Source organism: Xyrauchen texanus, chromosome 7 (genome assembly GCF_025860055.1).
Source record: "Xyrauchen texanus isolate HMW12.3.18 chromosome 7, RBS_HiC_50CHRs, whole genome shotgun sequence".
In the NCBI taxonomy this organism is placed as follows: Eukaryota; Metazoa; Chordata; class Actinopteri; order Cypriniformes; family Catostomidae; genus Xyrauchen; species Xyrauchen texanus.
The window spans coordinates 46,415,677-46,435,821 of NC_068282.1; the positions used below are offsets into that span (position 1 = coordinate 46,415,677).

Here is a 20,145-nt window from a genome sequence, read left to right on the forward strand (position 1 = left end):
TTGAGGTGATCATAAGTTTATCTGTGTTTGATTCAAACTGAATATAGTGCAAAATCAAGAGGTAGATTTCAAGTGAGGTAACTCAAATCTAAAAAACTGATAAGGTGATGATAATTGTAGGTACTAACCATGTATACAAACCATTTTAATTTAGGCAAACAACACACTCTACGCAAGTACTCAATTACTTAAATGGGTATGTTTTAGGATGTTTGCGTCCGTTTGCACAGTTCTTCAAATGTTTTTCTATGCAAACATGCGCTAGATAGACGTCTTTGACCATTGCACAGCATCTATTTTTCAGCACATCGCGCCACGTTTTGTAGGCCACGCCCACACTAATATTCATTTTGCTATGTTTTGGCCATCACTGGCCGTTTTTGTCCAACGAAAATGGAGCTTTTTGAAAACGCTCTCTCAAGTGGCTAAATTTCAAAATGAAGTCTTTGCGTTTTAGTGTGGCAGGGAAAACTGAGATATCTGGAAACGATGATGTAATTGTTGTCATGTGATGCAGTCATGTGATCCCTTTAACCCAAAACAATCAAGATGGCGGCCCATGTTGTAGCGGCGTTGTTATGCCTGCTATCCACTTTGAAGTGTTACTTTGTACAACCTTCACATTGCATTCCTTCAAAGGTGATGGGAAGCTGACTCAGAAGCGATGGAACACGAGGACAATTAAGACTATACATGGAAATGATGCACGGCCACGCTTCTTAAATGTTCTCTTTTTTTTTTTTTGCATGCGCAGAAGGGGGATTTCAGCTTTTTCAGACATTTCAGTGGAAAGAAATTTAAAACGAGAACGTTTTTAACACCAAAACACTGTTTTCAAATTTATCTGGATTAACGTGGCCATAGATGCCGTATCAAGGTAAAAGAACTTGAACTTCTAAAAAATGTGTCTCGTGGCACCGGAGTTCTGTTCTGTTGCGCTGCATCTAGCTTTTTTTAGCATGAGAACGCTGAACGGCCCCCTATGGGCATTCTAGTGTAAATTACAATAACAAACCTCAGTACTCAAGGGGGCGATAGAGTTCCTTTCAAATGTCTGTTCTGTTAAACCAAATTTACTCACAGCAGCTAGCTAAAAATATGACAACAGTTTAACTAGCTCAAAAAGACTCAATACAACGTTAAGACGTTAACACCCAAAATGAAAACTGAGTCACTGTTTACTCAACCCTGTGTTGCTATAAACCTATATGACTTTCTTTTTCTTAACACAAAGGAAGAAATTGTGAAAACAATGTTGTGCAAAAGAATGCAAAAGTACAATTCAGAAGTCTAATAAATTATTCCATGAGACTTTTTAAATCGTATGTATTATTTAGTGAAAATGTTTACTGAATGTTGATCTTCAGTGGCGTTCATGATAGGGCACGAGAGCAAGTTCACGCGGCACACTCCAATGACCCCAATGGGGCGTTCAAGAGAAAACATTTTGTTGGGACTTCTGAATTATACTTTAGTGTTCATTTGAAGCTTGAAGAAGTAGTCATCACTGAGCTCCCTTTGTGTTCAGAAAAAGAAAGCAAGTCATATAGGTTTATAGCAATACAGGGGTGAATAAACAATTACTGAATTTTAATTTTTGAGTGAACTATCCCTTTAAGGAACATTATAGTGCCACTTATGGCAATGGCAAAAATGCAACGCATACTTACTTGCGTTGGAGTATAAACTGCGTTCTGAATGCAATGCCGCAAGAAATCAAGCTCATGTAGCTAAAAGCATTTGCATTCACGTACTTCTGTAGTGTTCGTTTGGAGCCTTACACTTCAATCAAAACATTTATTAATCCGATGTAGAAAAAAAAAAAAGTTGACATTCAACCTAATGATATTTAAGGAACAATCCTTGAAGTACACATTGAATTGTTTAAAATATATTTATAAAAAGACACATTCAAACATATCGATAATACACCAAAACCCTTCTTCAGGATGAGTGTGACACTACGAGCTATTTATTGCTAATGTTAGCATTATTATTAGCAGTATCATTAGGTCAGTGTGTTATGGTTAGTTTACAACTGCGAGTCTGACGGCTAATAGAAAATAGTATTTAGCAACCAACAAAAAAACGTTGTAAACGACATTTACACATCACACAACTACTCGTCAACTATGTATACAACAAATGCTCAAGTTTAAATTCCTTGGCAACGGTTTCGATGCATTATCTTATTACAAATAATATAACGTGCGTGTGTATTGTTTGTGATGTCATTCTGATTGTTATGTGATATTTCGATAGTTTGCTGCCAAAAATAGAAGAAACTTGTCCCCAGAAGTAATTCGGAAATTAATTAAATTCTGTTTTTTTTAAACCTACAAATGCAGAAATGTTCTTTTAGGAGCAGGGTTATGGTTTGAGTTACGGCTAGTCTTGTAGTTCCCATTTAGACGTTTCTGTCCTTTATGTATCTGAACTTGACATCTTGTGAAAGTGTGTTGGTGTGTATCTCTCTTCTACATGGTGTCAGGGCTGAAAGTGTTCTGGTCTCGGAGATGCAGCAGGCGTGCGGGCGACCTAACCCGTAGCGTGCTCATAAGAGGCGAGCCCTCCATCCTCTGGGTGATATAATTCCTGAAGGAGTTTTTTACCTCCGCTGGTTTGCCGACGCCCACCACGATTAGCTTGCCATCATCGAGTCCCACCAGCATGTGAGATTGTTCCTTAGTCACAGACACACAGCGGATAGCCACTCGCATTGCCATCGGCGACACGCACAGAGTCAAGCTGCAATGGTAACCGTGAGAGAGTATGTGTCAGGACCAATCATGAATTTACTAACAATCTGATATTATATCACACAATAAAAAATAAAAAAAAACAATCATATACTGTATATTTTCAGTGGCAAGAATTCACTGGTTTTCTGCATTAATTGGTCATAAAATTTGATCTCATCTTCATCAAAGTCACAAGTATAGACAAACACAATTTGCTTAAGCTAACAACACACAAACAATTATAAACTTTCATATCTTTATTGAACACATCCCATTAAACTTTCAGTGCTGTAGGAAAAGTAGGTGAACTCTTGGATTTAATAACTGGTTGATCCTCCTTTGGCAGCAATAACCTCAACCAAGCATTTCCGGTAGCTCCGGATTAGACCTGCACAACGTTCAGAAGGAATTTTGGACCATTCTTCCTTACAGCTATATTCTTAGGATGACTGGTGCGAACGGCTCTCTTGAGGTCATTAAGTTCTGGGCTCTGATTGGGCCACTCCAAAAGGTGGATTTCCTTTTTTTATTATTTTTTTTTTTTAACCATTCTGTAGTGGATTTACCTCGATGTTTAGGGTAATTGTCCTGCATCACCCAACTTCTACTGAGCTTCAGCTGGTGCACAGACACCCTGACATTATCCTGTAGGATATTGTGATAAACTTAGGAATTCGTTTTTTCCCTCTATGATGGCAAGCAGTCAAGACCCATTAAACAGCCAATAATCATGATGCTCTCTCAACTGTACTTCACCGTTGGGATGATGCTTTCATGTTGGCATGCGGTGCTCTATATACGCCATACGTAGTGCTGCGTGTTCTTCCCAAACAATTCAACCTTAGTTTCATCAGTCCACAAAACATGTTCCCAGTAGAGTTGTGGAGTGTCAAGGTGGTCTTTGGCAAACTTCACGCATGCAGCAATGATAATGGGCACCATGACTGTTTAATGTTTTCTGTATAGTAGACTCATGTACAGAGATGTTGATCATTTCCAATGATTCCTTCAAGTATATAGCTGTCACTCTAGGGTTCTTTTTACCTCATTGAGCATTCTGTGTTGTGCCCTTTGAGTCATCTTGGCTGGACGGCCACTTCTAGGGAGAGTAGCCACAGTAATAAATAGTCTCCATTTATATACAATATGTCTCATTTTGGATAGATGAATACCTAAGCTCTTCAAAATAACTTTGTAACTGTTTCCAGCTTTATGCAAAGCAACAATTCTTGATTGTAGGTCTTCTTAGATCTCTTTTTCTGTGCGGCATGTTCCAAATGGTCAAAATGTTTGAGTTTTTCTTATAAGTCAAAGTAGCTCTAACCCACACCTCCAATCTTGTTTCATTAATTGGATGACAGGTTTGAAAACTCCTGACTAATTAGCTTTTTTTATTAGCCTAGAGGTTCACTTACGTTTTCCAACCTACACAGTGAATGTTTGAATAATGTTTTCAATATGTACAAGATCAATACAATCATTTCTGTGTTATTAGTTAAAAGTAATTAAAGTGATTATACCTTGCTCATTATTGAAAGTTAAAGATCAAACCAGATTTTAAAACAAACTTAATGCAAGGTAATTCATGATCAGAGTTAGCCAAATGAAATTTAATATATTAAAACCTAATTACCTGTACAAATCTCTGACCGAGAGGAAACCTTGCTCACTGCCGATGACGACATACTCTCCGGAAACACACATGTCTGTTACCTGCTCCTTCAGAGCAGCACTGCACAGGTGTTTCCCATTCACAGAGTACAAGTGCAGAGCGTTCTTATCCTGAACACAGATGAAACATGACACAGAGGATCTGATTACATGTGTACAACAATGAGACTGTGTTAGTGAAGGGAGAGAGTGGGTGTGTTAATACCTTTAGTGTGGCTTTGCCCTCTATGCAGGTGTGCACCACTAGATGTCCCTCCCAGGATACAGCGAGGTGCGTGATGGAGACGGGTAGAGAGCTTTCACAAGGAGGCCGAAGTGAGCGCATGTACTGACCCCTCCTAACGGTGTGGATGATCACAGTTCCATCCTGTAACACACACACATTTATGACATTAAAAGGGCAATATTAAAAAAGAAGAATAAAAGTTTCTCTACATTGCTCTACGGCAACAATTTAACAATGTAAAATGGCTCTTTATACATAAAAATTATATAATTGACTTTTTGTTTTAGGATGGGCTTTCCTTACAATCAGATTATCACATTTGGTGGTACTTGGCATCAAAAAGTTAGTAAACCCCAGCTCTAATATTTAAACTCATGCTTCCATTATATGACCCCTTTAAAATCTTTCATATGACAGTAACAGTAAGTGTGGAGTTAACAGTGTCATTTTTATTGTGTGAGAGCTGCAACTTACCCGAGATCCAGAAACTGCCATGTCCAGTTCTGTACTTATTGACACACTCACAACCTCATCTGTGTGTCCATACAACACCTGCACTGGTTTAGAGGACAGACCCACCGGAGCACCGCCCTAAAAACAAACACAGACAAAGAAAAAGACACATTTAGACTGCACAGAAAAAAATCTTCTTTCTTTGAGGTATTGTGTGCTTAGAGCTACAGGAAGTAGTGTTTTTTTTCCAAGAGAACAGACTGTACCTGTTGTAGCACCTGCCACACCATACAGGTGGTGTCTCTAGAGCCAGAGATCAGGTGAATCCCGAAGTGATCTGTGGCCAGGCATGTTATGATGTCTGTCAAGAGAAATAAACGCAAACACATTTTAAAGGTTAGCAGATCTGTTTCCTGCAATTCAAAGTTCAAGTGAGAAAATTCAGTCCGGATGTGTCTATATGTGCCATAAGAAAGAAAGAAAGAGAGATCGTATTACCCATGTGGCGGATGTGCTGCCCCACAGTTTTGCCCTTGACCATTGATGTTACTCTCAGGCTGTTGTCCCAGTGGCCTCCACTAAAAAGCAACTTCCCGTCATGTGACACGACAAATAGCTGAGCTGTGACTTCAACACCTGGAGAGAACGGCCCTGCCAGAAACCTCTGAGTCCTAGAGGGATAGAAAGAGAGCTTAATAATAATAATCCTTTTTTAGCGACTTTAAAGGCGTTATTATCTTTTTTAAATTGTGATTAATTAAATTCATTTAAATTGAGTTAAATCTTCAACTATTTGACTATTAGTCTAATATTATTATATCTATTGTATGTTAATTTATTCCTTTATTGGTTATATATACATTTTTTTTTTTTTTTAATCCCTTTTTCTTCCAATTTGGAATGCCCAATTCCCACTACGACATCACACCCTGGATTCGAACTGGCAACTCCAAGGGTGATAGTCAGCATCAATACTCGGTGAGCTACCCAGTTCCCCATGGTTATATTTCATTAATTTGTGTAATGTTTTATTAATTTAAAAATATTATTTGCAGGGTACTTAACACAATTTAAAACATAATAACAATGCCTGTAATGTTTCAGGAAAATGTAATTAAATTAAGACTATACCTATTTGATTATCTATTAGTATAACTTCATTGCACTACTGTTATTTTACTATATATATATAATTTATTTTTTCACATTAAGTTGAAGAATTTGCGCTATAAAAATTGTTTGTCATGCACACCAAATTGTATTTAAATTGAAAGAGATAATGAGTGAAAGTGGCTGCTGCTAATTTTTAGGGGCCAAGCATTGTATCTGTTAGTATTATTATTATTATTATTATGCTGCTTTTCCCTCCCAATGGGAGTCTATGGCAGCCCCAATAGTCCCAAAATTGCTATTTTTGACTGTAACTTTTGAATTGTATGTCCAAAAATCATGGGCCACACTGAATTTTATTTAAAAATTATATGTGTTTAAAAAGTATTGTCAGATTTAAAAGGCAATTTTTATGCACCATAGACATAATGTCCTGAGGATACCTGAGCAGATTTAAAACAGCACCACCTATAGTTCAGAAGATAATCCACACTTGTGTGCTGACTCCAACCTTGCAATGACTCTTTGCCATCAGCCTGACATGTCAACTGAGTGGCTTAGTGTTTTATAGCACTGGTTAATAGTTTCAAGGTTCATGGGATGGAATTCCACCTCGACGAATCATGCAGTTAAAATGTCTGTTGTTATGGAGATATTTGAATTGTGCTTACTAAATGGTTGCTAGGTTTATCACCAATCAAATTTTGTTTCTCAAGTTACATTAATATGAAGTTGATTATGGTGACTACAATATATGGCTGTGATTGCTCTATGCTTGCTATGTCGCTTTGGTGACTGTCAATGTTGTGCCTCTGTGGTGCAGTAGACTGTGCAATGACTTGTTGAACAGAAAATCAAATCCATCATGAGATGTGTAATGTGTGTGTGTTTGCGCTTTATGTCAAATGTGATCTTTTGGTTGTGGTTAATGCAGTGCAATGCTTGCCATTTCAGTGCTTTTCCACGAAATTGCTGTTTGCAGCTATAGTTATTGTTATTATTATTATTATTCTGGTTGGGAGTCTATGGCTACCCTATGAACCGTACATGGGAAAATTATGAAATTTGGCACACTGATAGGGGTGGGCATGAATAGCCTCTATACCTAATTTGGGGTCTCTAGGTCATACTCTATAGCACCACCACCAGTTCAAAAATTAACTTTTCTTTTGCAAGTATCTTTTGAACCATTTGTCTGATTACTCTCAAAGTACTATTGTACATTGTGTAATTCCTTCAATTAAAAAACTTCCTCTGTCAATTTTTCCAACATCAAACATACGTATGCTGCTGACTCTCAGTACTTGGCTTGTTAACACCAGGTATCATCACTAATGATCAACCATCACTCAGAGAGTGTACCTAATTTATTTAATTTGTTGTTTGGCCAAATCAACATTGAATACTTCAAAATGTAGATTCAACACTACTCATTGTTAGTTTTTATCACCATCGAGTAGGACCGAAATGTATATTTAACAACAGGGATTTTGCGGTGTACTCTCTGCCTAGAATGTATCTTTTAAGTAAGTCAGACTTGTTGATTTTGTGGTATAGTGGTTAGAGCTCTGGGCTTCAGTTCAAAGGACTGGGTGAACCCCGTTTTGATACCCACAACAGACTCCGTTGTGCAATGTGCTTAGGGAATGGCTTTAGGGCTTGGCTATTTTTTGTTTTTGTTTCTGTCAGTAATGGAAGCAGGACAAATTTGAAATATTGGACAGCTACAAACTCCCAAAGAGACTCACTTTTGACTGGCTACAGTGGGGTCTTTGATGAAGGTGAAATAGTTGGATATGGTCTTATCGTACGGCAGCCAGCCATGAGTTCCCATCAGGCAGTTTTGGCTCAGCGTAACCTTGATGACCCAAAAAACACATTTACTATGAGAATATCAAAGATTCCATAACAACTAGAAATTTCACAAAGCATTAAACACAACATATATGGCATTCAAAAGACATTTAACTACCATTAATAAGGCATAATGTACAGTCAGCCAGTCATTATTGTAAAATAAACCCCTACAGGTTTAAATAAACAAAATTGTCCTTACACCTGCCTGCAACATGTGGCAAATTATGCCCAGACTTACCAGAGTATCTGGACTTCCTTGTGAGATAAATGAATGTGATTGGTTCTTGGGGACGATGGCTTTAACCAGAGGAACATTGTCACTGATGCCCTGAAACAGAAATTCCAAATCCAATCAATCTAAACCTGTAACTTACAATACATTTACATTAACCCTCCTATGGTATTCTAAATCTAAATTTCCTCATTTAATAAAAATAGCTTTCTTTATCTGAGCCGTGCAAGACTTGGTGACTTTTCTTCCATTTGTCATCTGAACATACAAAAAAACTTGGGCTTGATTTGATCATTTTAAGTGGTTATAAAAAAAAAAACCTGGTATTCAGTCAAAATAGACCAACCATTGAAAATGAATGGGAACAAACAGCAATTGTTTTATCGGTCAAATGTAACCCCAGGCAAAACATTATGGAATCACCCTGTAATTTGCATTTCTAAACAAATACCGGCACGAGTCTGTGAAATGCAAATTAATCTGCAGTTAAAGAGAGTGCTTACAGACCATAACGAGCTATTGGACTTGGCTAATTGAAAGGAAACATGGCCCCAATAAGAAAAAATGGAAAGGACTATAAAACTCCAAGAAGGAAATCCAACACAGAGTGTGGCAAAAGAAGTTGGATGTTCCCAGTAAGCTGTATCTAAAATGTGGTGCAAATTTATTATATGCTTCAAAGAATTCAGACCATCATAAAAGACAGAGGAGGAGAACAATTTTTTTTTTTGAACGATTCCATAATTTTTTTCCTCAACATTGAGAGATTCCATAATTTGTTCCTCTACTTGATCTGGAAAAAATATACCATTAATTAAAATAATCTGTGATTTGTTTATTTGCTACAAAGTAAAAAAGCTGGATGAACATCCTCCAAGTGTGGTGATTCCATAATTTCTGCCAGGGGTTGTACTATCAATAAATCAGCCACAACGCAGACAAGAACAGACAGAAATTACAGGGTGAAACTCTAAAACATCCTCAGTGCAAATCATACACAGCCACTCACACACAAACAAAAATGAACTGCTGTGACTAACACAAAGCTTGTTTTTTACATTTGTCAAAAAAATAAATAATTATTAAAATATCACAGTCACAATGCTAAACACACACACACACACTCAGAAATGAAGGTGTGCGATGATAACGCACACACGCAGAACACACACACACACACACACACACACACACACACACACACACACACACACACACACACACACACACAGCATTAATAAGTGGAGCTCTACAGCAATCTTTAGGTCATTGTTGGCATTACAAGTGATCCGTTGTTTTCCAGCTGATGACACTAATCTGACACACACACACACACACATTAGCAAAATAAATCTTTAAAATAGAAAGTTTGAAATAAAATCTTTTTTACTCTGATTCTTCGGTTTCAAACATAAATTATTGGTAGAAAAATGCATATTCTGTGTCTTCTTGTAACACCATGGTCAGGTTTGATCACAAGCATAAAGACACTTCAAAGAAATTAAAAAATGTTAAACTTTGACAAATAATAGTTTGATAATGTCTAAATATTCTGTATATCCAAATGCATATCTTGTGATAAAATATTAAATTAGGTTACAACAACCCCTCAGACTACACAGTAAGTGGCTACAGCAATGTACTTGCTGTTACTGGCAAGTCATGTTATTTATATTTTGTCCACCAGATTATGTCACATTCTCATAATTTCATCACGTTTCAACATAGAAGTGTAGGTTCTGAATTAATGTATTTATTTCACGGGAAGAAGAAATGGTATCATTATCATAAAAAAAAAGGGTCACACATCCGACCCTTACGGTACAAAATGACCGCAAATACCAAAGGGAGGTGCCATTTTTCAATAGCATAGGAGGGTTAAGTCAGATGTACAGTGTACTCAAAGTGTGCAGCAATAAGTTTGTGTGTTTCCTGGGAATCAAACCCATCACCTTGGCATTGTCAGTGCCATACTCTACCGCTTACAGGAACTTAAAACAACATCTGCTGTTTCACAGTGAGAGGAAACAATCACCTCAACAAAGAATAATTTGAGTTCAGTGAGGTGCTCGAAGATGTTGAGAGGACACGAGTCCAGACGAGATCTCCTTTTCTCCAGCTCCTCCAGAGAGAGACGCACGGGATGAGGCTCCTAAATAAACACATAAGTATGCATTAAGAGGGACCGTTGTGTCAAGCAACAAATCTTCCACTTCATCAAGTTGACGTTTAAGTCATATGTTATCTGTAGATGTAAACTAATGCATTTAAGGATTTCCCAAAAGTGTTTGGAGCTCCATTTAAAGTTTCTAAAGCTTTGTTTAGGTGGTTTTCCTGTATCTGACCCAAATCTGTTTGGTTTTTAAGTAATCTGAACAGCAAAAAAGCAAGCTGTGTACAAACTCCTTACAATCCAAACCTATGTAGATACACAGTATATTGACTATACTGTCAGAACAAAAGGATTCGATTTCATGAACAGCCAGCTCAAAAGATCAGATTTGCAAAACAAATTGGATGTGTTTGAACAAAGCCTTATAACACTGTCTGTATATCGGAAGGGAAATCAAAGTGGGTTACCTTCAGTAACTGGCAAGGCGTTTGTCCAAAGTTACTGATCATTCCTTCTAGAGCTTTCCTTTCCTTCTCATCTGTGATAGCGTCCAGATCAACAGCCCCTAAAACACCCCGAAAAAGAGCAGTTTTGCCTCATTTCAATGTCTCAAACAACTCAATGCAAACGATTGAGAAAAAATTAAACAAATCGCCAAACTTATAAAACTACTTTTTTCAAAATCCCTAAACAGAGATCAAAATTTCTCTTCTCATAGAAATTTCAAGCTACATCCAACAAATTTGCATCATCGTCCAAATGAGATACAGCCTCTCTCTATCTTTCTCTCTCTATCTTTGTGATGGTCTGCCTAGCTAGCTATCTAGCGACATAAACATCAGTTAAAACCATTTAAACTTCCATCTTAAAGGACTACTGTGGGTTAAAAACAAGATGAGCTCAATCGACAGCATGATATTAGTTACCGCAAAAATGAAATTTGACTTGCCCCTCCTTTTCTATAAAATAAGCAAAAATCTGGGTTACTGTGAGGCACTTAAAATGGAAGTGAATGGGGGCAATCCGCAAATGTTAATATACTCCCGTTTCAAAGCTATAACCACATGCCATAAACAATGTTAACATGATTTTATTGTATTAAATTCACTTACTAACCTTTTCTGTGGAAAGTTATCCAATTTTAAAACTTCGTTGCCATGACCATATAATGTCAACAAATCGTAAAACCTTAAAACGACTGTAAAAAGTACGATTTAAACAATATTACAGCTTAAATATTACACTAATTTAGACAAAATTAAGTACTTTTATAAAATTATAAGTTTCACATTTCTGACTTTAAACCCTCCAAAAATTGGCCCCACTGACTTCCATTGTAAGTGCCTCACTGCAACCTTGAGCAGAAATACATTTTGTGGTATTCAACATTATGCCACAAATGATGTCGATTGAGCTTAACTTGTTTTGAACCCGGAATATTCCTTTAATGATTTCAAAATCTAGAGTTCTGACAAAAATGCGATTCAACGCAAATGTTTGCCAGAAGTTTGCAGCTCTTCACCCCAGTTTGCCACAAAGCTCATTTGCATGTGAAAATAGTGAGTGGAGAAATTGCAGCCAATTTGGGGCAAGTTTGCAGCAAGTTTGCCAGAATTCTTGACTTCTGTAAGGGCCTGTGTCAAGCCAACATCATGAGTTTGCCTTGACAAATGTTACCCATCTAGCTTTTACTGCATTTATTAATCTTGGTTAGTACTGATTTATTTAATTTACTTATTGAAATTTATTTTATTTAGTTATTTTACTGATTTATTAACAAACTATTGTTAATTAAGACTATTAAGACTAATGTTAACAAATACAACTTTTTTCCCCAAAAAATGTATATGTTAAAATTAAGACAGAATGATAATTACTGTAAAATTGTTGTTGATTAGTTTGTGTTAACTAGCGTTAACAAATACAACCTTATTGTAAAGTGTTAACAAGAAAATGTGATAAAAATGAGCAAAACAACAACATTAAAACAGTAGTGATGATACATGTCAGCCTGTAGTCTACAAAAAAATGTTAGGGATGTCCCGATACTGATACTGGAATCGGGTCCGATACCATGCTCATGTACTTGTACTCATGCTCGTTAAAATGTCCGATACCAAAAAAACGATACCATCTGACATACGAATGTCATTACGTAAACATTCAGCGCACAAATTAAAATCACGTTATGTCCTAGTGAGAGTATTTAACAGCAAAAGCTGCGATTTAATGAGATAAATATATAGTATGCATGCGCTGCACGCTTTAAATGTGAGTGATTGTGAATGTGTGGAGCCGGTGTTGTGTTGACATAAAAACACAAAGTGCTCATACCTTTTAGAGCTCCTTGTCTCATACACAGAAAACACATCATGAACATTGCACATCTTGTTTGTAGCAAATGACGGTGAACAGAGTGCTAATTCTCTTTGTAGCGTGAGGCACATACAGACTACACGTTTATTAAATTAAATAGCAGCTGTTTGCGGTTTAATAATCACTTTGAGTCATGTAGCCACCTACTTTTCCAGAAGTGAGAAGCTACCATCATAAAGTCAGAGCTCATTGGTCATAACACAGAAACAATTCAAAATAAAAGCTCAAACAAAATAAAAGCTCAATTTAAAGGGAAAAAGTATGACAGAAATATATCACTACTGTATAGTTATGTAATATACACTGTAAATCTACTACTAATAATAATAAATCAATAGTAACTGTTTTATATATAAGCAATATCTCACATCTGTACTGCTCTGTTAAGCAGCACTTTATTTGACAAAAAAGAATACAATATTATGTATTATGTAAATTAATTGTTATACTTTCATTTGATTAAAATTGTAATGCATTAATTTATAAAAAAAATAATAATAATAAAATTGAAATTAACTGTTGATATGGAATTCAGAATAAATAAATAAATAAAACGGAAGTATCGGCGAGTACAAAAAAAAAAATCGGTTATCGTTCTCAAAAAAATTGTATCAGGACATCCCTAAAAAAAGATGTATTTAATATATTAACCACTGACAAAAGGTACAATATTGATACCATGTACTATGGTATTCTCTGAAATACTTTGGAGTACCATGTAAACACATGACATAAATGGTACATGCATATGGTAAATCATTAAGTACAATGGCATGTATCAAACATAAGCATCTGATACCATCACTCAAACATGGTACCACCTTTTTTTTTTTTTCTTTCTTTTTTTTTTATAAGATAGATTTACTGCAGTCACTATGTCATTTTGCTGGAAATTATCATATTTAATAACAATCAGATTAAGGGAATATACTTTCTATTACAACTATAACAGATGTAGTTAAAGTTTTCTATATCGTTACATTGACCCAACAATGGTACTGTTCAGTCATCCATGACCTTACAACAAATGGCACAGTTTGGTATGTACTGTACAGTACGGTTACTATGCAAAACACCATTATTATGCTATTGTACATTTCATAATATTTAATATTAGCTTGCTAGTCCTCATATCATACCTTCATATGTGCAGTAATAGAAGACATTAAGGGCCTCCACTGCCGCTGGGCCCCTCTGTTTATAACCGAAGATCAGATCAATCCATTCATGCAGATGGGCGGACACATACTCGGACTCCTGCACAGACATATACATCACAGACAAAGTCACATGATATGCTTCCAAACAATATTTCCTACATTTGTAATATAAACATGACATGGCATGACAGGAATCTGCCAGGTGACTTGGACAGACTGTTTTGTCGTTCTAGTTTTGTAACCTTTCATAAAGCTATTTTTCTGTCATATAGCCTTTTATAGGACATAAGTGGCAAAGGAATTCTATCAAACAGAGCAACAGATAATAAGAGAAGCTCATATTTAATTACACATTCCTCCCAGGATTTGCATTGAGGTTAGTGGGGAAGAACTGTGATGAGGTCATCAGAAATGGACTCACCAGGGCTTTGCGGTGCTTGTAGATGAAATCCTCAGGGGATTTGGCCCATTTTGGCAGGATGACATCATTTACCCTCTCTTTAGAAAGCTGCAGACGACCCAGGTCAAATCCTACAACAGCGAGAGAGAGGAAAAAGATTATATGAATAGAAAAATGGTATTTGAGTGGAAGAGAAGCAAGTAGGGAAAACAGTGAATGATGAGTGTTAGAGAATTCTTTAGCATTTTTTTGGCTGCTCACACCCAAATTTAAAAGCACATTTTGATCTAATTCTCTATCGCTTCCATTACAATATACAGATCTGAATGTAGGTGGCGCTCTAACACAGCTGAGCACTCACACGTGCTCGTCCTTAGACAACAAGTGTATATTCTGTATCCGTACAGCGCATAGACCTTCCTCACTGTTTCTTGGAATATCTCGGCTTCTGAGTTGTCTAGAATCTCAATCTTGATGTTGTCGGAAAGCTAAGAACCACAGCTAACATTTCATCATCAATAGTTGCAAACATATTTTGCTGATTATTTGTTTATCAAGCTTCTTTTGTTCTGAACTTCTGAGACACAACACTAGATTTTTAACCCAGGCAAGCTCACAGACAAAAAAACAATGGCTCATTTTAAAGAAAACAACCTAAGGTAAAAGTTGATATAGAGTTTGTGGCTATTTGAGGTTTTACAGAAGCAGAATTAATGGCAGACATGAGACGTTATTGTCTTACAGTGATAATTTTTAACTTTGAGTTTCTTTTGATAAACATTCAAACTGTGGTGTTATGAGAACAAAATTAATTTTCAAAAGAGCTTTAATTTCATATATAACATGTAATATATGAAACACTCTTATCTTTGCATCATTATAAAAATGCTCATGTGCTCATTTGCGACTTTCTAGTTTTCAGGTCTAATCTTATTTATTGTAGCAAAAGTGAAGGAGTTCTGTGAAAAGTTTGGATTCTTAACTTTCAAATTGTACCACATATGGCTGACTTGTGGATCCTTGGACTTTTATTTTGTAATCCTAAAATTATTATATGCTCCTGGCCGTGCCCTGAGAGTTGAAGAGGTTAACCTCTGGTGTGTTTTAGAAGCCACTCTGAAAAACATTTGCTTTGCTGTGTCTGCTTACCGTTCTGGTTTTCCAGGAACTCTGGGAAGTAGAAGAATTCTGGGATGAGCTCTTTGACGTCATTGGGGTTGTCCATGAGGGTCTGCCAGGTAGCCGGAATGGAGTGAAACTGACGGTCAGCACAGTCAAACCTGCGTTAGACAAACGGCGAGACCAAAACCAGACAGTAAGACCAATATCAAACAAACTTTGTACTGATTTAAAAGGGACATATGCAAGAAAACACGTTTTTTCTTTTGTAAGAGTTTCAAAGCTAACTTTCAAAGTTACTCAAAGCTCCCTTCCCAGTCAACCCAGACATTATCTTATACTAAGGTGCCAAAATGATTCATTTAGAACTCTTCATGGCAAAAACAGCCTGTTTATTTCTAAAGCCTAAAGTATACTACAGTTTTGATGCTACGTACAGTCAAACACTCAGCTTTTCAAAGTATACTTCATTTGACTGTGTGCGCATACACATGTGGTTGACGCATGTACGCTTCGACTACTATGAGACACTGGACAACTTCTCTTCAGGAGCTTTGATCCATAGAACTGATGTAAACATCCACTGTTTATGTTTCCACTTTCGTCTCCTGTTGTTTAGGGGCCATTTCATCTTGTTCATCTTCGTGACAACAATTGCTCAACAGTGAGTGTTGCCACCTTGTGGACCCACTAATTAGTGCAAATAATTCATGGCACACATGCATGCAAATTCTGCGCATTCACAGTACGTGCGGTTACGCAGATGCCTAGTATTCATGTCTGACTGATGTCAACTTTGGGCTAAAGGGTTAGAGAGTGCTTGTTTCAAATTAAACTGGAACAAGAAACCTGTAATAGCATTAAAAGTGTGTAGAATATGAGACCTTTCTTTTCAGATATACAGAACAACAGATGCAATTAGACTGTTCAAAAGACATGAGAAAGAGTAGCAGCAATAGTGAAGTAAAAACAGAGTGATTTACCTTCTGCTCTGTAGTTGGATGTGCAGGGATGTGAAGGGTTCGACTCTGATGAGGTAATGCATAACTCCAGCGGCATTTGAGTAGTGAGTGCCATAGTGGAAACGGTCGATGGTTCCGGTGGGGTCTTCAAAACTCTCATATCTGCAGATCAGAGTACCAAACAAACATCAGTTATGACAAACAACTCCACAAAATCACTTGTAACTATCAAGACATATGCTCTGTTCCAAACCCTAGTGAGCTTCCTCGCAGTCTACAGCCTACTTAGACAGCTACCTTCTAAGACAGCATCCTAACACCATGTTGGTTTACCAAATGACTAAATTCAAATACCATTTGGTAAACCATTCAATTGGAAGTGGATTTATGATTGCTTAAAATGTTGCCTAGGTAGGCAGCTCACATGAAACAAAGCTACGGTTATAATATGGCAACCTGCTAAACAACAGAGAGAGAGAGAGAGAGAGAGAGAGAGAAAAAGAGAAACCTACTTTTCCCGAACAGCTTTGGCGTTCCTCTCATTCAGTACAGCCACTGGTTTGGAGAGATCTCTGAACACTCGCGGATCGGACAGATCCAGCTCTTCCGACGTATAATCACACAGGATCCAGGGAAACTAAACCCAACAGAGGAAATCATTATAAGATCATTCTGGAATTATGGGAGAAATGTGATCATACTGAAGTCTAAAAAAGAAATCTTACCACAGGATACTGAGCCAGATCATTATATGTCCTGCCCGCAATTTTGTTCAACTGCATCAGGTAGTTGAAATTCGAGATTTCACGGTTCACCCATTTCTGATGAAAGAAAAAGAGAGACATGGCCTGTCAACAAAAACCAATCACAGTTTATCATCACAGTGAAAGTAGAAGCAAAATGAACACATTCCAAATCAAACTCGTGTTTTTCTGCCCCTTTGCTGTTTTTTTCCCCATTGTTTTTCTATGTAAACATGCGCTAGACAGACATCTTCGACCTTTGCGTCATGTCTCGCTGCTTATTCAGCTTCTCACACAGAGGAGCGCCACATATTTAAACTCTCGAGACACCTGGCATCTGTTTCATTCATGTCTAGCTTTTGCAACACAAGATGCATTCAGTCTGAACAGCCCCTTACAGAAATACAGAAAGTATTTTTATGTTTGCAGTTACCTGTGTGAGTCCAGAGGCTATGAGGAGTTCTTGAGGTGAGCGTGTGTCATGCAAAGAGAGAGATCGCAGCTGCAGCATCCGACTGTATACTTTATTACGCACCTGTCAATCAAACCCACAAACAACCAATCAGTAGAGAACAAACGCAACAAGAGATGACAGGTAAAACTAGTCATAATCATCAACAACTTCATGACAGGACAATTTGTCTGTTGGTTGGTTGATATTTTTGTCGTGTCATAAAGGGATCTCATTGGTCCAAAATTCCACTGCATATTGCAGGATTTTTCCGAGACCGCCAACGAAGGTGGTGGAAAAGTCAGATAACCGATTAATCAGGCAATAGTTTTTTTTTTATTATTAGATTTATTGAATGTTTACAAATTGTCTTAGTCTTTCCTTACAGTGACAGGCACATACATAGAGGCTGCAAGTGTCCAAAATGAGTAAAACCCCAGATGTTTGTTTGCTATGCAACCAAAAGATTTGGCGCATAATACTTAATTATAAACAAGCCCAAATTTGACCAGGGACTTTTATTTTGAAATTGTTGTGCTTCCAGAATTATAAACAAGTAGAATATTGTCATATTTGCTAATTAATACTGAATGAGCAGTAATGAATTATTGATAGATCATCGGCGATTGCTAGTCAATTGACATTTGTCTTTTTTTTTTTTATAACATTTTGTATTAATAATCGTGAATTAGTCCAAAAACAATGATGGTGACAGAGCCCTGGCTCCATTCAGATGGTCTATATTTAAATATTCACCAAATTAAGCTTTCTATAGCATATATATTCACCAGATGAAGGGTTTTGGCCATAGAGGAACACGAATGAATTAAAAAAAAACAATAAAAACTCAATTATTGCAGATAACCGCTAGTTCCAAAAAGCAACTATCGGCACCGATTAATCGGTAAATCAGAAATATCGTTTGAACTCCATATTAAACATCAAATATGTTCTGGTTGGTTGTGATTGTGTTACTTTACTGTAGAATTTTGCTTTCAGTGAGAACAGAAAATAATGAAACATCTCAGATCCAGTTAAGACATGAGGTCATGACACTGAACGATAGAAAGGAAGGAAAAATCATTGCATTTATTAAAAGCAAGAGACAAAAGATTAATTGGACTCATGCTAAAATATTCCTGACCTCCTTTTTGAAGTTGAGGAAGTAGTTTGTCTGATCAATGAGGAAGATCTCCAAAGCCGAGCGACGGAGGTTATATCTGCGCAGGTGGATCTCTCTGATTAGAGATAGAGGCCATTTGAAGTCCTGACCAACACCTGAAAAAAACCAAGTGCTTTAATATCAACTCTTTCCTCATATAAATGACATCTTGCTGCCATTTATCCTGTTAAATTTCCAATATCTTTACTTTCCCCCCTCCTCACCCTCCTCTTTCTCTGTGCTGCTGTCGTAGAAGTAGATGTGTTGTGTGGTGAGCTCAAGACGTCCAGGAAACACGTCCACCACCGTGACCAGCTCACAGTCCTCTGAGATCACCAACTTCTCCTTTTGACTTGCCTCCTCAGAATCAGCCCTCATAGAAAGACAAATCAATAGAGAGAGTATTCTTAACTAATTGTGCTGGTCCATTACTGGGCACAGTGTAGGTGTGCTTTTGTATTGGGATCCATTGGCTACTGCTACTATCTGTCTACACAGAAACTCACTGATTGGCTGATGTAGGGTCCTCCTCTAGGAGTTCCAGGATGTCATCCTCAAAGTCACTGACCTTCACCTGTTTCACAGCCTCTAACAACAGCGACTCCGTGTTTACCTGCTGGTGCTGCACACCTGAGGTACCACACACAAGAGACACAAAAAAACTGTTTATTTCCAAATACCACACAATGATCATGAAAAGTTCCAGGTGACACTGTTTGATGCATGTATCTTTACCCAGATTGTCTCTCAGGGCGCTGGCTTCTGTATGAGGGTCAAAGTTGTAATTCCTCACTAGTTTCAAACGCATACATGAGTAGTTCTCAGCACTAGAAAGCTTCCAGTGTATGTCCTTCTGCTGCCTGTTAGACAAACAAAATAATTAAAAGATAATAAACAGACAACACATCTTTCTACTCGGTTTCCCTTATCTGGCACCAACAATCATGCTATGGTCCAAATCACTGAGATCACATTTTCTCCCCATTATGATGGTTGATGTGAATATTAACTGAAGCTATTGACCCATATCTGAATGATTTTATGCACTGCACTACTGCCACACAATTGGCTGATCAGATAATCGCATGGATGATTGTTGGTGCCAGATGGGCTGGTCTGAACTCACAAAGTCTACGGTAACTCAGATAACCCCTCTGTACAATTGTGGTGAGAAGAATAGCATATCAAATTGTTATTCTGAGATGCGGGTTGGCGTTGTTTTGGAGGCACGAGGGGGGCCTACACAATATTAGGCAGGTGCTTTTAATGATGTGGCTGATTGGTGTTTACTGTATACAGTAAACGTAACAGCGCTGTACACAAAGTATTGGCAGTGACATAAATTTTGTGTTTTGAAAAGTTTGCTACT

The 20,145-nt window shown here is 37.3% G+C and overlaps 1 protein-coding gene across 4 annotated transcripts in view; it reads right to left on the minus strand.

The window, feature by feature from the left end:
- Window positions 1-20,145, minus strand: part of nbeal1 (neurobeachin-like 1) — a 95,692-nt gene that overhangs the window by 3,316 nt on the left and 72,231 nt on the right. For all 4 annotated transcript variants that reach the window (XM_052130257.1, XM_052130256.1, XM_052130259.1 and 1 more), the window contains 21 exons: window positions 19,512-19,636; window positions 19,283-19,406; window positions 19,001-19,149; window positions 18,759-18,892; window positions 17,597-17,698; window positions 17,146-17,241; window positions 16,933-17,057; window positions 16,442-16,582; window positions 15,489-15,619; window positions 14,361-14,470; window positions 13,919-14,036; window positions 10,871-10,968; window positions 10,326-10,442; window positions 8,297-8,386; window positions 7,950-8,059; window positions 5,590-5,762; window positions 5,358-5,452; window positions 5,113-5,229; window positions 4,618-4,779; window positions 4,375-4,523; window positions 2,613-2,748 (listed from right to left, as the gene is read on the minus strand). In XM_052130257.1, coding sequence (XP_051986217.1) covers window positions 2,613-2,748; window positions 4,375-4,523; window positions 4,618-4,779; window positions 5,113-5,229; window positions 5,358-5,452; window positions 5,590-5,762; window positions 7,950-8,059; window positions 8,297-8,386; window positions 10,326-10,442; window positions 10,871-10,968; window positions 13,919-14,036; window positions 14,361-14,470; window positions 15,489-15,619; window positions 16,442-16,582; window positions 16,933-17,057; window positions 17,146-17,241; window positions 17,597-17,698; window positions 18,759-18,892; window positions 19,001-19,149; window positions 19,283-19,406; window positions 19,512-19,636 — 2,602 coding nt within the window. The remainder of the gene's footprint in view (window positions 1-2,612; window positions 2,749-4,374; window positions 4,524-4,617; window positions 4,780-5,112; window positions 5,230-5,357; window positions 5,453-5,589; window positions 5,763-7,949; window positions 8,060-8,296; window positions 8,387-10,325; window positions 10,443-10,870; window positions 10,969-13,918; window positions 14,037-14,360; window positions 14,471-15,488; window positions 15,620-16,441; window positions 16,583-16,932; window positions 17,058-17,145; window positions 17,242-17,596; window positions 17,699-18,758; window positions 18,893-19,000; window positions 19,150-19,282; window positions 19,407-19,511; window positions 19,637-20,145) is intronic.